This window comes from Neophocaena asiaeorientalis, unplaced genomic scaffold, assembly GCF_003031525.2.
Source record: "Neophocaena asiaeorientalis asiaeorientalis breed wild unplaced genomic scaffold, Neophocaena_asiaeorientalis_V1.1 scaffold251, whole genome shotgun sequence".
In the NCBI taxonomy this organism is placed as follows: Eukaryota; Metazoa; Chordata; class Mammalia; order Artiodactyla; family Phocoenidae; genus Neophocaena; species Neophocaena asiaeorientalis.
Window position 1 is genome coordinate 5,742,815 of NW_020173377.1, and position 13,238 is coordinate 5,756,052.

Genomic DNA, 13,238 nt, shown 5'->3' on the forward strand with positions numbered 1-13,238 from the left:
AAAAAGTGAAGTAAAAACTCTGATTGTACTAGACTGTCAAATAGTATCTAGAATTTCATTTTAATGTACTCTGTTAGAACTACTCAGTGTTTTATTTTGGAACAAATATGATATTCAAAAAGAAACAATGCATATTTATATGCTACAGCTACTGAAATGGCCACACTGTACCTAAGATCAGAAATATCAGAAAAATTCAGGGACTTCCCTGGTGGTCCAGTGGTTAAGACTCCATGCTTCCACTGCAGGGGCACAGGTTCGATCCCTGGTTAGGGAACTAAGATCCTGATTGCTGCACAGGCAAAAGAAAAAAATAAACAAGTGAAAATAGATTTTTAAAAAAGAAAAAAGAAAAATTCATACTTAACTTTAAAAACATCAACTCCCTATTTAAAAAACGAAAGAAAAGTAACCACTACCAAGTATCTAGAACTGCGCAAATTGCCACAGTTACTAGAATTATTACCTGTGTACATACTTTATGTTGTTAAAAAAAAAGTTTAAATATAAGTTTGGGCAATCACTGTTAGTTTAGTTTTAGTCAGTTAGCTCCTGATAGCTATATGGGAAATAATCAACTGTGGATTAGCTCCAGTACCTGGAGATGCCTCTCACTTGAAGCTTCCTCTCTCCATAGCTCAAGTAAAGGCATCTCTATTCCCCCAACCACTGGCATTCTGGGTGGCATTAAAGGGGGACAGAGAGCATCAACTAATGTCACTCTGGTTTTGTTACCTATGTTAAGATCTCCCATGTCACAGCAAATAAGGGAGAGGTGGCCAGGTAATAACCGAAGAGAAAAGTGAGTTTTATTTGATATAATTATTAAGGCTTAAAAATGATGACATATTTCACATCATGTTACAATAGAAAAAATGTCTCAGAAAAATATTAATATATATACTGGAAAAGAGTATTACAAAATGTTTTAAATGGGTCTATTCAAAGGTACATTTCTCTGCATACATATACATCTCTCTAGCATTCCCAACTCAGTATGAAAATAATCATGGTCCCAGGAGGAGGAAAATTAGAAATACCAGCTAACTTACTGCCAGTATCATTTGGACATGGGAAAAATTCATGCCTGCCATGCACCCAAGTTGTGTGTGAATGGGTGTCTACCTGATGCCATGTGACTGGGTATCTGTCTCTACTGCATGACCCTGCCTGGTGTCCCAGGCCTGACAGAGACTACATTTCCCAAGAAACCTTGCCTTGACCTCCTACAGAAACATCAACTTACAAACAAACATCATCATAACCTTGGGGACTTCCCTGTTGGTGCGGTGGTTAAGAATCTGCCTGCCAATGCAGGGGACGTGGGTTCGAGCCCTGGTCAAGGAAGATCCAATATGCTGCGGAGCAACTAATCCCGTGAGCCACAACTACTGGGCCTGTGTGCCACAACTACTGAAGCCCATGCACTTGGAGAGCCCATGCTCCGCAGCAAGAGAAGCCACCGCAATGAGAAGCCCGCGCAACGAAGAGTAGCCCCTGCTCACCGCAACTAGAGAAAGCCTGCACACAGCAACGAAGACCCAATGCAGCCAAAAATAAATAAATATTTAAAAATAAAAATAATAAAAATGAAACTGAAATACTGTGTTAAAAAAAAAGAATTCCAACTAATAAATGCAGAAGGAATAAGGAAAATAGCAAATCACTATTAGAACACCAGAGTAATAATAGTTACTACAGGAAAGATCCACTTTTGGATGCTGAAATTAGCAAGCAAATTTGAGAAACAAGATACTGCACAGTCTCAAAGTATCTCCCACAAAATAAATATTTACTAATTATGAAGAGAAAAACAGTAAATTCACGGTGGATAAATCTGGCAGACATCATTTTAACCAAGTGATCAAGGTTAAAATCACTAATAATAAGACATTTTAACACCATGTACTCTTTGATATGATGCACCAAGAAGGGCACATCATGTCTGGGGTATTCTTCCCAATAATGCATAACCCCAGACTAATCATAGGAACACACCAGAAAAACCCAAATTGAGAGACATACTACAAAATATCTGACCAATATTCTTCCAAAGTGTCAAAGTCATGAAATATAAGAAAAGACTGAGGAACTTCCACAGATTTTGGAGAGGGAGTTATGACACCTGTATGCAATGCAGGAACCTGGATTAGATCCTGAAAAAAAAGGACATTAATAGAAAAACTAGTGAAATTGAATAAACTCTGTTGCTCAGTACACAGTATCATGCCAATGTTATATTCTTAGATTTGATAATTGTACTATGTTTATATAAAATGTTAACATTAAAGGAAGCTGAATGAATTACTTTCATAACTCTAAAATTATCTCAAAATAAGGTTTTTAAAAAAGTAACACCTCTACTTCACATCATATTCAAAAAGTAACCCAAAGTGGATCAAAGACCTAAGTGTAAAAGCTAAAACTATAAAACTCTTAAAAGAAAATATAGGAATAAATCTTTATGACTCTGAATTAGACAATAGTTTCTAAGCTATGATACCAAAAACACAAGCAACCATAAATAAATTGGACTTCATCAAAATTTAAAGCTTTTGCACTTCTAAGAACACTACCAAGAAAGTGAAGACGAACTGCAGAATGGGAGAAAGTATCTGCAAATCATATATCTGATAAGGGTCTAGAGTACAGGATCTATAAAGAACACTTATAATTCAACAATAAAAAGTCAAATAACCCAATGTTTAAATGGGCAAAGGATCTGATTTGAAATTTCTCCAAAAAAGATATACAAGAGGTCAATAAGCACATGAAAAGACGCTCAATGTCATTAGTTGTTAGGGAAAAACAAATAAAATTACAGTAAGATACCACCTCATACTTCTAGGATGGCTGTAATCAAAAGGACAAAGTGGTAGCAAGGATATGGAGAAATTAGGAGCCTCATACATTACTGATGAAAATGTGAAAATGAAGTCACATTGGAAAACCATTTAGTAGCTTATCATAAAATTAAACATGGAAGTCTTCCCTGGTGGCAAAGTGGTTAAGAATCCGCCTGCCAATGCAGGGGACACGGGTTCGATCCCTGGTCCAGGAAGGTCCCACATACTACGGAACAACTAAGCCCGTGTGCCACAACTACTGACCCTGCTTTCTAGAGCCCATGCACCACAACTACTGAGCCCCCATGCTGCAACTACTGAAGCCTGCGAGCCTAGAGCCCGTGCTCCACAATAAGAGAAGCCACCGCAATAAGAAGCCCATGCACCGCAACGAAGGGTATCCCCGGCTCGCCGCAACTAGAGAAAGCCTGTGCACAGCAACAACGACCCAAAGCAGCCAAAAAAATTAAACATGGAGTTACCATATGACCCAGCAATTTCACTCTTAGGTATACATCCAAGAGAAGTGAAAAGCATACATCCACACAAAAACCTGTACACGAACGTTCATAACAGCATTATTCATCATAGCCAAAACGTGGAAACAATCCAAATTTCCATCAAATGATGAATGGATAAACAAAATGTGATATATCTGGACTTCCCTGGTGGCGCAGTGGTTAAGAATGCGCCTGCTGAAGTAGGGGACACGGGTTCGAACCCTGGTCTGGGAAGATCCCACATGCTGCAGAGCAACTAAGCCCGTGCACCACAACTACTGAGCCCACGTGCCACAACTACTGAAGCCCACCCACCTAGAGCCTGTGCTCCACAAGAGAAGCCACCGCAATGAGAAGCCCGCGCACTGCAACAAAGAGTAGCCCCCACTCACCGCAACTAGAGAAAGCCCGCGCAAAGCAACAAAGACCCAACACAGCCAAAAATAAATAAATAAATAAACTTAAAAAAAAGTGATATATCCATATAATGATATAAAACTCAACCATATAAAGGAATGAAGTACCAATACATACTACAACATGGATGAATCTTAAAAACATACTAAGTGAAAGAAGCCAGACACAAAAAGGCCACGTGTTGTATGATTCCATTCATATGAAATATACAGAAAAGGAGAATCCATAGAGACAAAGTAGATAAGTGGTTGCCAGGAGCTGGAGGGGAAAGGAGAATGGGTCATGACTGAAAGAGAATGTAAGGGAAATTTGGGGGCAGTAATAATATTGCTTCTTGATCTCTAGGGTCGTGACATGGTATACTCATTTTTTGAAAATTCACCAAAATACAGATTTAGGATTTGTGCACTTTTCTACATGTGTGTTACACTTCAATGAGAATGTTACTTACTTTAAAAAGTAGAAAAAATGGCCTGAAATCACAGTATCCTCAAGTCTAAGATTCCCACTTTCTCAAGATTGAAGTTAAATTACTCTACTAGAAAACTTGATCAGTTTGAAAATGGAATGGATGGTAAAGCATTTCTCAAAAAAAAGTAAAGTTTAGGTACAGTTTTCCATGTTTCACATCATTCATCACAGTAAGTACAAAAACATAAAGTACTTGTGAAAGAACTAACTAGACAGAACTAACTAACTAATTAACTAGAACGTCCCAGATTATCCCCAGATTATATAATTTCATAACTGAATCAGAGATTAGTAACACCAAGGAAGCTTTTGTAGAATCTGGGAGCCTAAGAAGCTCAAGAGGTCACTAAGGTTTTAAACCTCAAATCATAGAACTACATCAAGCTACCATGAAGTGCTACTATTTCACAAGGAAATTTAAAGGCCATTATTAGTACCCTGCAAATCCTATCCTATCATTCACTGTTGAATGGTCTACCTTCCATGCTAGACTGCAAACTCAATGAGGAAGGGATAATCAAGGCTTTACCTCCAGAACATACCATTGTCTGGATATGGTAGTTGTCCAGTAAATATCTGAATAGATGGCTCAATGAGACAGTATAGCAGCATGCAATTATACACACCCATTTCAATTAAAACAGTGAACATGCTGAGGATCAAATACTGAGGCTATGGGTCACCCAGAAGAGAGGAAGAAACACGAAAACCTTTCACACAACTGCCTTTATCCTTCTCAGAAAAATAAACAGAAACTTTGCTAAGATAAAGAAAACTGTGCTGACTACTCCAGATTCCACCCTGTTAGGGGATAAGGGAAATAGGCAGTGGCTCAACAAAAAACAGAAGTGGGAAAAAAAGGGGAGTCAATTCTGCTACCTGCTCTTTTAAAAACGGCATAAGTTTGCCTTCACCCCAAAGCAGAGATTTATCTTCATTTGTTAGAAAAAAAGTAGGGGGGGATCAGTAATGAAATGATTATAAATTGTCCTGCTTTTTATAGATAATTTAACTGGCCTGAAATCCTTTTCACCAAAGAGGTGAAATACAAACTATGTACATATACATATATGTATGTACACATATATGTACATACAAATAGGCTATGTCATAGATTATCAGCAAAGTGAAACCTAATAAACTTGATTCCCAGAAAGTGCTTTAAGTACCTGTGACTGACACAAGCTTAGCTTGGATGATTCACATCCAAAGCTGTGTGTTTTTATAAATAAATTTAAGGCAAAATAATAGGAGTGAGGGAATAGCCAAGATAGGCCCACACTGATTACTGAATGTGCAAGGCCACTAATTATAAAAAAGGGGCTAGAGACTTCCCTGGTGACGCAGTGGTTAAGAATCCACCTGTTGGGCTTCCCTGGTGGCGCAGTGGTTGAGAGTCCGCCTGCCGATGCAGGGGACACGGGTTCATGCCCCGGTGTGGGAAGATACCACATGCCGTGGAGCGGCTGGACCCGTAAGCCATGGTCGCTGAGCCTGCGTGTCCGGAGCCTGTGCTCCGCAACGGGATAGGCCACAACAGTAAGAGGCCTGCGTACAGCAAAAAAAAAAAAAAGAAAGAAAGAAAGAACCCACCTGTCAATTCAGGGGACACGGGTTCGATCCCTGGTCCAGTAAGCTTTCACATGCCACAGAGCAATTAAGCCTGTGTGCCACAACTACTGAGCCTGTGCTCGAGAGCCCACGTGCCACAACTACTGAGCCCGCGTGTCACAACTACTGAAGCCCGAACTCCTAGAGCCAGTGCTCCGCAACAAGAGAAGCCACTGCAATGAGAAGCCTGCGCACCGCAACAAAGAGTAGCCCCCGCTCGCCGCAACTAGAGAAAGCCCGCGTGCAGCAACGAAGATCCAATGCAGCCAAAAATAAAAAAATAAAACAAAATTTAAAAAATATTTTTTAAAAGGGTAGCTAACATATTGGGTATGCATTAAATAACAGAAATTAATTTTTACATGCTTTATCTCACTTAGTACCTCCAACAACGCTCAGGATAGTATTTTGCCATTTTATAATTGAGGAAAATGAGACACAGAGACTGAAGAAACTGGTCAAAACTCGGACAATTAGCATATGTTCAACACCCCAAAGCTTGTACTCTTTTCACTAGATTGATACTGTCCAAAAAGTACTCGAGAGCCCACGTGCCACAACTACTGAGCCCGCGTGTCACAACTACTGAAGCCCGAACTCCTAGAGCCAGTGCTCCGCAACAAGAGAAGCCACTGCAATGAGAAGCCTGCGCACCGCAACAAAGAGTAGCCCCCGCTCGCCGCAACTAGAGAAAGCCCGCGTGCAGCAACGAAGATCCAATGCAGCCAAAAATAAAAAAATAAAACAAAATTTAAAAAATATTTTTTAAAAGGGTAGCTAACATATTGGGTATGCATTAAATAACAGAAATTAATTTTTACATGCTTTATCTCACTTAGTACCTCCAACAACGCTCAGGATAGTATTTTGCCATTTTATAATTGAGGAAAATGAGACACAGAGACTGAAGAAACTGGTCAAAACTCGGACAATTAGCATATGTTCAACACCCCAAAGCTTGTACTCTTTTCACTAGATTGATACTGTCCAAAAAGTTGATAGGTCATAGCCTTCAACAGGGGGAAAGCCACCAATGATTTCTCGATTCTTATAAAATTGGGGTAGGGGCTGGAGAGGTTCAAGAGGTAATCTCAAATTACAGATGTGTCACCTCCCATGATGTTCTGTGAGTTCCGTAAATTCACATGATTTAAAGGCCCTCAAAAAATGAAGACCATCTCTAAGGAAGTGTGTACAGGTGGCAAACAACTCTTCACACTATGAAGAAAAAAAGAAACTACTAAATATCCAAATTAGAGAAAATGGTTAAATAAATTATGGTCCATAAAAAAATATTTATGAGGACTCTAACAATATGGCAAATTGTGAGAATGCTTATCAGTAATGGCAGACTCTTACAGCAGACCTATTTGGGGGACTGCTGCCCAAACCATGCTTTCAAGTGTCCCCTCCTTTTGCAGGGGTGAGCCTAAGTGGCCACTACGGTTACTGAAACACTGTCTCCTTACCGCAACTGACTGAACAAAAGGGAGCACCTGACCCATGCTGAACCAATCAGATACTCTAGTATTTGAATTAAGCTTCTGCCTGGTTCCAGAATACAAAAGTAGAAGTTTGGCTAATATCAGTACCGTGGAAACCCTAAGTCAAGTGAAATGGGGGAGCAGAAATTGAGACCCTTGCAGAGGAAATCAGCCTCAGCACAGAGAATAGAACAGACATGCAAAGAGAAGCAAAGACAAAAGACCACACAGCTCCACAGAGACAAAGGCAAAAGCCTGGGGCTTTCCAAATCCCAAGAGGTTCAACCCTGCTTCCTGCAACTAGTTCCAAAAGATTCCTTACAATCAATTTCTCTTCACTTAAATTTATTTGAGAGGATTTCTGTTCTTAACAATCAAACTTATCCTTGACAGATACAAAATTATATAAAGAAAAAAAGTATTAACAAAAATGCCAAGTATTAATCTCTTAATATAATTATGAGTGATGTTTTCTAGTGTTTATAATTCCCTTTCTTGCCAAGTTTTCAACAATGAACATATTATTACTCAATGAGAAAAAAAAACTGGAATGAGGCAATTCTGGATTCAGATAATTAATTAAGGCTTTATTATAAAATCAGGTAATTTCACAGAGCTGGAAGTGACAAAGAGTATATAAAATTCAGAGGATTTCAAACCTTGGTCCAGAAGACCCTTAGTGTCACTGTGGTGATGCCAGAGCCATCTCAGGGAAAAAGAAAGAGGCTGAGCACACCTCCTGTAGTCAACACCTTTTGCAGTCTCTTCCCAGCTCAAAAGATCCCCTTTACTGTCCCCTTCTTCTAGGACAGGGTTCCCAACAGACATTTTATGCAACACAGACCACTCCTCCAACCACTCAGGTTTTCAGCTGATTACAGCAGAGTGAGAATCTGCTCCAAACCAGGCCTGAGTACCTTCCTCCAGTGTTTGGAATGAGAATGACATTCACTCTCTTCGCTGAAGTGGCCGAAAAGGGCAACTTTGCCATAAAGATCACAGAAGCAGAGAAGTTAGTTTAAAGGAGAGCATGAAGCATGAACAAAATCCATAAAACAAGAGCATAAACAAGAGACTTCCCTGGTTCTGGGCTCTAGCCATTTTCTGGAAGTCCCTCTAGATTTGTACCTTGGACATCTTGAAACACCTCTGTGGCCTTACAGCAAATGTGCCTTTTCTCCTTCAGCTATAGCTTAGTTTCTGTCGTCCACAACCAAATATATACACACAGGCCCCATTTCAACCAGATTAGCCACTGAGGTACATCTGATTTTCATCTACCCAGAAAAAAAGTTCCCCTACTTTACAAAGAATACTAATTCGGGCTTCCCTGGTGGCACAGTGGTTGAGAGTCTGCCTGCCAATGCAGGGGGCACGGGTTTGTGCCCCAGCCTGGGAAGATCCCACATGCTGCGGAGCGGCTGGGCCCGTAAGCCACGGCCACTGAGTTTGCGCGTCCACAGCTTGTGCTCCGCAACGGGAGAGGCCACAGCAGTGAGAGGCCCACGTACACAGAGCCATCTCAGGGAAAAAGAAAGAGGCTGAGCACACCTCCTGTAGTCAACACCTTTTGCAGTCTCTTCCCAGCTCAAAAGATCCCCTTTACTGTCCCCTTCTTCTAGGACAGGGTTCCCAACAGACATTTTATGCAACACAGACCACTCCTCCAACCACTCAGGTTTTCAGCTGATTACAGCAGAGTGAGAATCTGCTCCAAACCAGGCCTGAGTACCTTCCTCCAGTGTTTGGAATGAGAATGACATTCACTCTCTTCGCTGAAGTGGCCGAAAAGGGCAACTTTGCCATAAAGATCACAGAAGCAGAGAAGTTAGTTTAAAGGAGAGCATGAAGCATGAACAAAATCCATAAAACAAGAGCATAAACAAGAGACTTCCCTGGTTCTGGGCTCTAGCCATTTTCTGGAAGTCCCTCTAGATTTGTACCTTGGACATCTTGAAACACCTCTGTGGCCTTACAGCAAATGTGCCTTTTCTCCTTCAGCTATAGCTTAGTTTCTGTCGTCCACAACCAAATATATACACACAGGCCCCATTTCAACCAGATTAGCCACTGAGGTACATCTGATTTTCATCTACCCAGAAAAAAAGTTCCCCTACTTTACAAAGAATACTAATTCGGGCTTCCCTGGTGGCACAGTGGTTGAGAGTCTGCCTGCCAATGCAGGGGGCACGGGTTTGTGCCCCAGCCTGGGAAGATCCCACATGCTGCGGAGCGGCTGGGCCCGTAAGCCACGGCCACTGAGTTTGCGCGCCCACAGCTTGTGCTCCGCAATGGGAGAGGCCACAGCAGTGAGAGGCCCACGTACTGCAAAAAAAAAAAAAGAAGAATACTGATTCTAGTACTTCAACTTCATTTTTCTAGTGAGAAAACTAAGGTCCGAAGGCTTCATCTTCACAAAGCAAAACTTAGGGGTTCTCTTCATTGAAAATGAAAAAGAGAATTTCAGTGCTTCCCAAATACTGACTTACCTAGGTCTTACTGAGTCCAAGGCACTGTTCCAAATGCTTCATCAACATTAACTTACCTAACCCTCACAACAGTGCCATGATATAGGCACTGTTATCCTGTCACAGAGGAGTGTGAGGCTCAGATGAGCTAAGTAATGAGCTAAGTAACGTACCCCAAGTCACACAGATTCAAGCCTAGGCAGTCTAGCTCTAGGGTCTGAGTTCTTGGTCAATATTCTACATTATCTCTTTAGTAGGGATTTAAGCTTAAATAAGTGGCATTGTTTATGCATTTAAAATTTGCAACTGGTACTTTCTATCATGGCAGAACTGACTTCTTAAGTCTCTCTCAAGCCTAAGACTAAATGACTGCATTTCTGATAACACAACTGAGTTGGAGGATATACTGTCCAAACTTAGTTTTTAACCTATTTAATTAACTTCCCTTCTGAATCCCTATGGCTGTGCATTATAGGAAGTACGGTGGGGCTATTATGTCATTTCTCCAAAACAATTCTATACTTACCTTCTTGCCCCATTACAGCCACCCCTCCTGTCCAGTTTTGGCCTGGATATGGCCATATTACAAAAGTGAAATATATTTTCAACTATTTTGTTATATTAATTATTAATTTGTATTCCTTTTTCTCCATTTTAAAAGTGGCAATATTCTACATTCCTCAGGAAAACAAAACAAAATTAAATTGTGTTGCCTCTCAATGTGTTTATCTTTCTCGGGATCCTTTATTAGGGAATCTTCCCCACCCTCACCCTACATTTTCTAAAATCAGTGATTCTTAACCTGAGGACAATGCAACAGAAACTCCATAAATGACCCCCAGATAGTCAATGGAAGCATATACATGATTTTGTATTACCATTTTCCTTAGGGAGAGAGTTCATGAAGTTCATAACTTATCTGCATTCTGGACCTTTTAAAAATGTGAAGAACCAAAGACCTAAAGAAAACTCTGTGCAATAGCATATACTATGGGAAATGAAATTCAAAATAGTCTCAGTGATTCACATTTTTGTAGCACCTCAATACTTGCTAAGTATTGTTTATTAGGTCAGAAAAAAACATACACATTATAAAGCATGCCCAAAGGGTCAGAGTCCAAAAGATCTCCATACTTTAACTATTCAAAAATGTAATCGACTACAACAACTCAATCCTATGCTTTCTGATTAAATCGTATTTTGCTATACATATAGCTTCAGGTTAATATGTCAGTGTACATGATAGATGACATAAATCTCTTCTTCACAGTCTTTGGGAACTGTTGTTTCCATCTCAAAGTACTGTTCATGTATTCACTCTATCAACTTTTTATTGAACACTGTCACGTGCCAAGCACTGCATTTAGCCCTATCTGCTGGTGTGATTAATTCTTGGTTCTCCTCTAAATTGTAGTCTTACTCTATAAGTATAGGTTAGAGTATATCTTTCATATACGTCTGCTCAACAACCAAGATAATGCCTAAATCTTAGTGGAAACTTAAAGTGTATTGAGCTGTGTAATGATAAAACACAGAGAAGACAGGCTGAATACACACTCCACATTAAGAAACACCTCCCTGGCCAATTTTCATAGCCCACTCATGCCACTAAAGTCAGAATGAGATGATTCATTAAAATCTGTCATTGCCACCAAAACAAACAAAAAAATCTTCTAAACGTAGGTCCTTCTGACTCTACGTTTTTCTTGGCTACATAAAGACAAGCAATCTCTTATGCTACAAAAGGAACCCTAAATAATGTCAAGATTACAAGGCCTTTCAACAAGGCGCTATAAAAATGGAAAACTTGACAAATTCACAAGCGAACGATTTTCCTTATGTTCATCTTGCTATTAGCTTTCAGGCCGTCTCATAAGCAACATCAAGAAATAACAGAGATGAGGAACAAAAGGAGGAAAAGGAGAAAACCCCTGCTGAGACAAGCATTTCGGCTCAGGCTAAGTGGAATGTTCTGAGAGTCGCTGCAAATGACCAAAACAATCCATGAGTCTAAAAAAAGTTGGTTGTGTGAGGTCTGGCTATTATAGTTCACCATATGTCAGGGGCATTGTTTGCTTCTTGAAAAAGTCCCAAACATCCTGCCTGCAGTCTTCTCCGGGTGCCGCTAACCATTCTAGTTATTCCTGTGACACCGGGTTAAAAAAAAAAAAAAAAAGAAAAGAAAAGAAAACAGGGCCATCAACAAGTATTTAGGAGGGGGCTAGAGAGAACTTTTCACCCTTAGCCACAGCCCACGATCCTCCCACGGGAACTGCCTCTGGACCGCAGCCCGGCAGACGGCGGAGGGGCTGCCGGCCACGCCCGGATGCGCAGAGGGCAGGGTCCAGGCCGGTCGGCCCGCGGGCCACAAGCTCTGCTGGGGCTGCCCCAGCGCGGGGACCGGGACGGGGCGCGGGGGCCAGGTGCGGCCGGGCCTCACCTCCACGGCTTGGCCCAGCTCCAGGTCGAAGCCCACCACACACACGCAATGCAGCCAGGCTGAGAAGCCGTCCCAGCGCAGCAGGCCCCGGCTGCGGCCCTCGTCCTCTTCAACGTCCTCTGGCGCGTCTCCCGCCGCCACCACGGCCGGCGCCTCGCGTTCCTCGTCCACTGCCCCCGCCTGACCCAGCGGCCCGCGGGAGCCGGGCCCCGAGCCTGCCAGACCACGCAGAGCCATCCGCCGCCCCCTGGCTGTTTGCGCCGCCTCCACTGCGGACCGCGCCACAGAGCGCGCTCGGCTCCGCGCAGACGCAGCCACAGCTGCCGCAGCCGCGGGGGACGGGCTCGGCCGGGGCGGGGCCGCGGCCCATGTGACCCTGGGAGCCCGGCTCTGCACGGGTCCTCCTGTACCGGCCTCCCAGAGTAAAAGACGTCGCGCAGGCCCTTGACTGGGATTGTGAAGCCTCCTTGCTTTAAAGCTCTTCAAGACTGAAGCAGTGAATCCTGGAATCCTCCTTCGCAGTCCAACAGCCAAGGAATGAATTATTCTTGGAATGACACCGTTCATAATTATAAGGTATTATCAAATTGTTAGAACATAGTGGTAACGGTGGCTAACATTTATTGAGCACTTACTTTGTGCCAGATGATATGGCAAGAAAGTATTTGCAAATATTACTTCATTGAATCTAGTAGGTAGTCATCATTGTATATTTCTTTTCAGGTAAACTGAGGTTCTGAGAGGTTATGTGACTAGCCAAGCAAGTATTAAAACTCTGATGCAGGCTTAAAGTTCACTCAGGCAATCTGTTGACAGAGATCTGTGCCTTCATTCAGCAGCCCCCTCTCCACCAAGCCCCCTCCCACCTTTCTTGGCCTGGTTGCCTGTGACTCACTCAGCACTCATCCATCGCCAGACCTTTCTGGAACACCTCTACAACAACCTGAGGATCACTTTCTCTCAGCAGAGGTCTAGTCTCAGGCAGCTTAGTATTCTTGGAG

General features: G+C 42.0%; 1 protein-coding gene across 1 annotated transcript in view; it reads right to left on the bottom strand.

Annotated features, from left to right (window-relative positions):
* DENND6A (DENN domain containing 6A) overlaps positions 1–12,547 on the bottom strand; it is a 55,228-nt gene extending 42,681 nt beyond the window's left edge. Inside the window, exon 1 of the mRNA XM_024746492.1 lies at positions 12,238–12,547. Within this exon, the coding sequence (XP_024602260.1) occupies positions 12,238–12,474 (237 nt within the window). The 5' untranslated portion in view covers positions 12,475–12,547. The remainder of the gene's footprint in view (positions 1–12,237) is intronic.
* Positions 12,548–13,238: the final 691 nt, after the last annotated feature.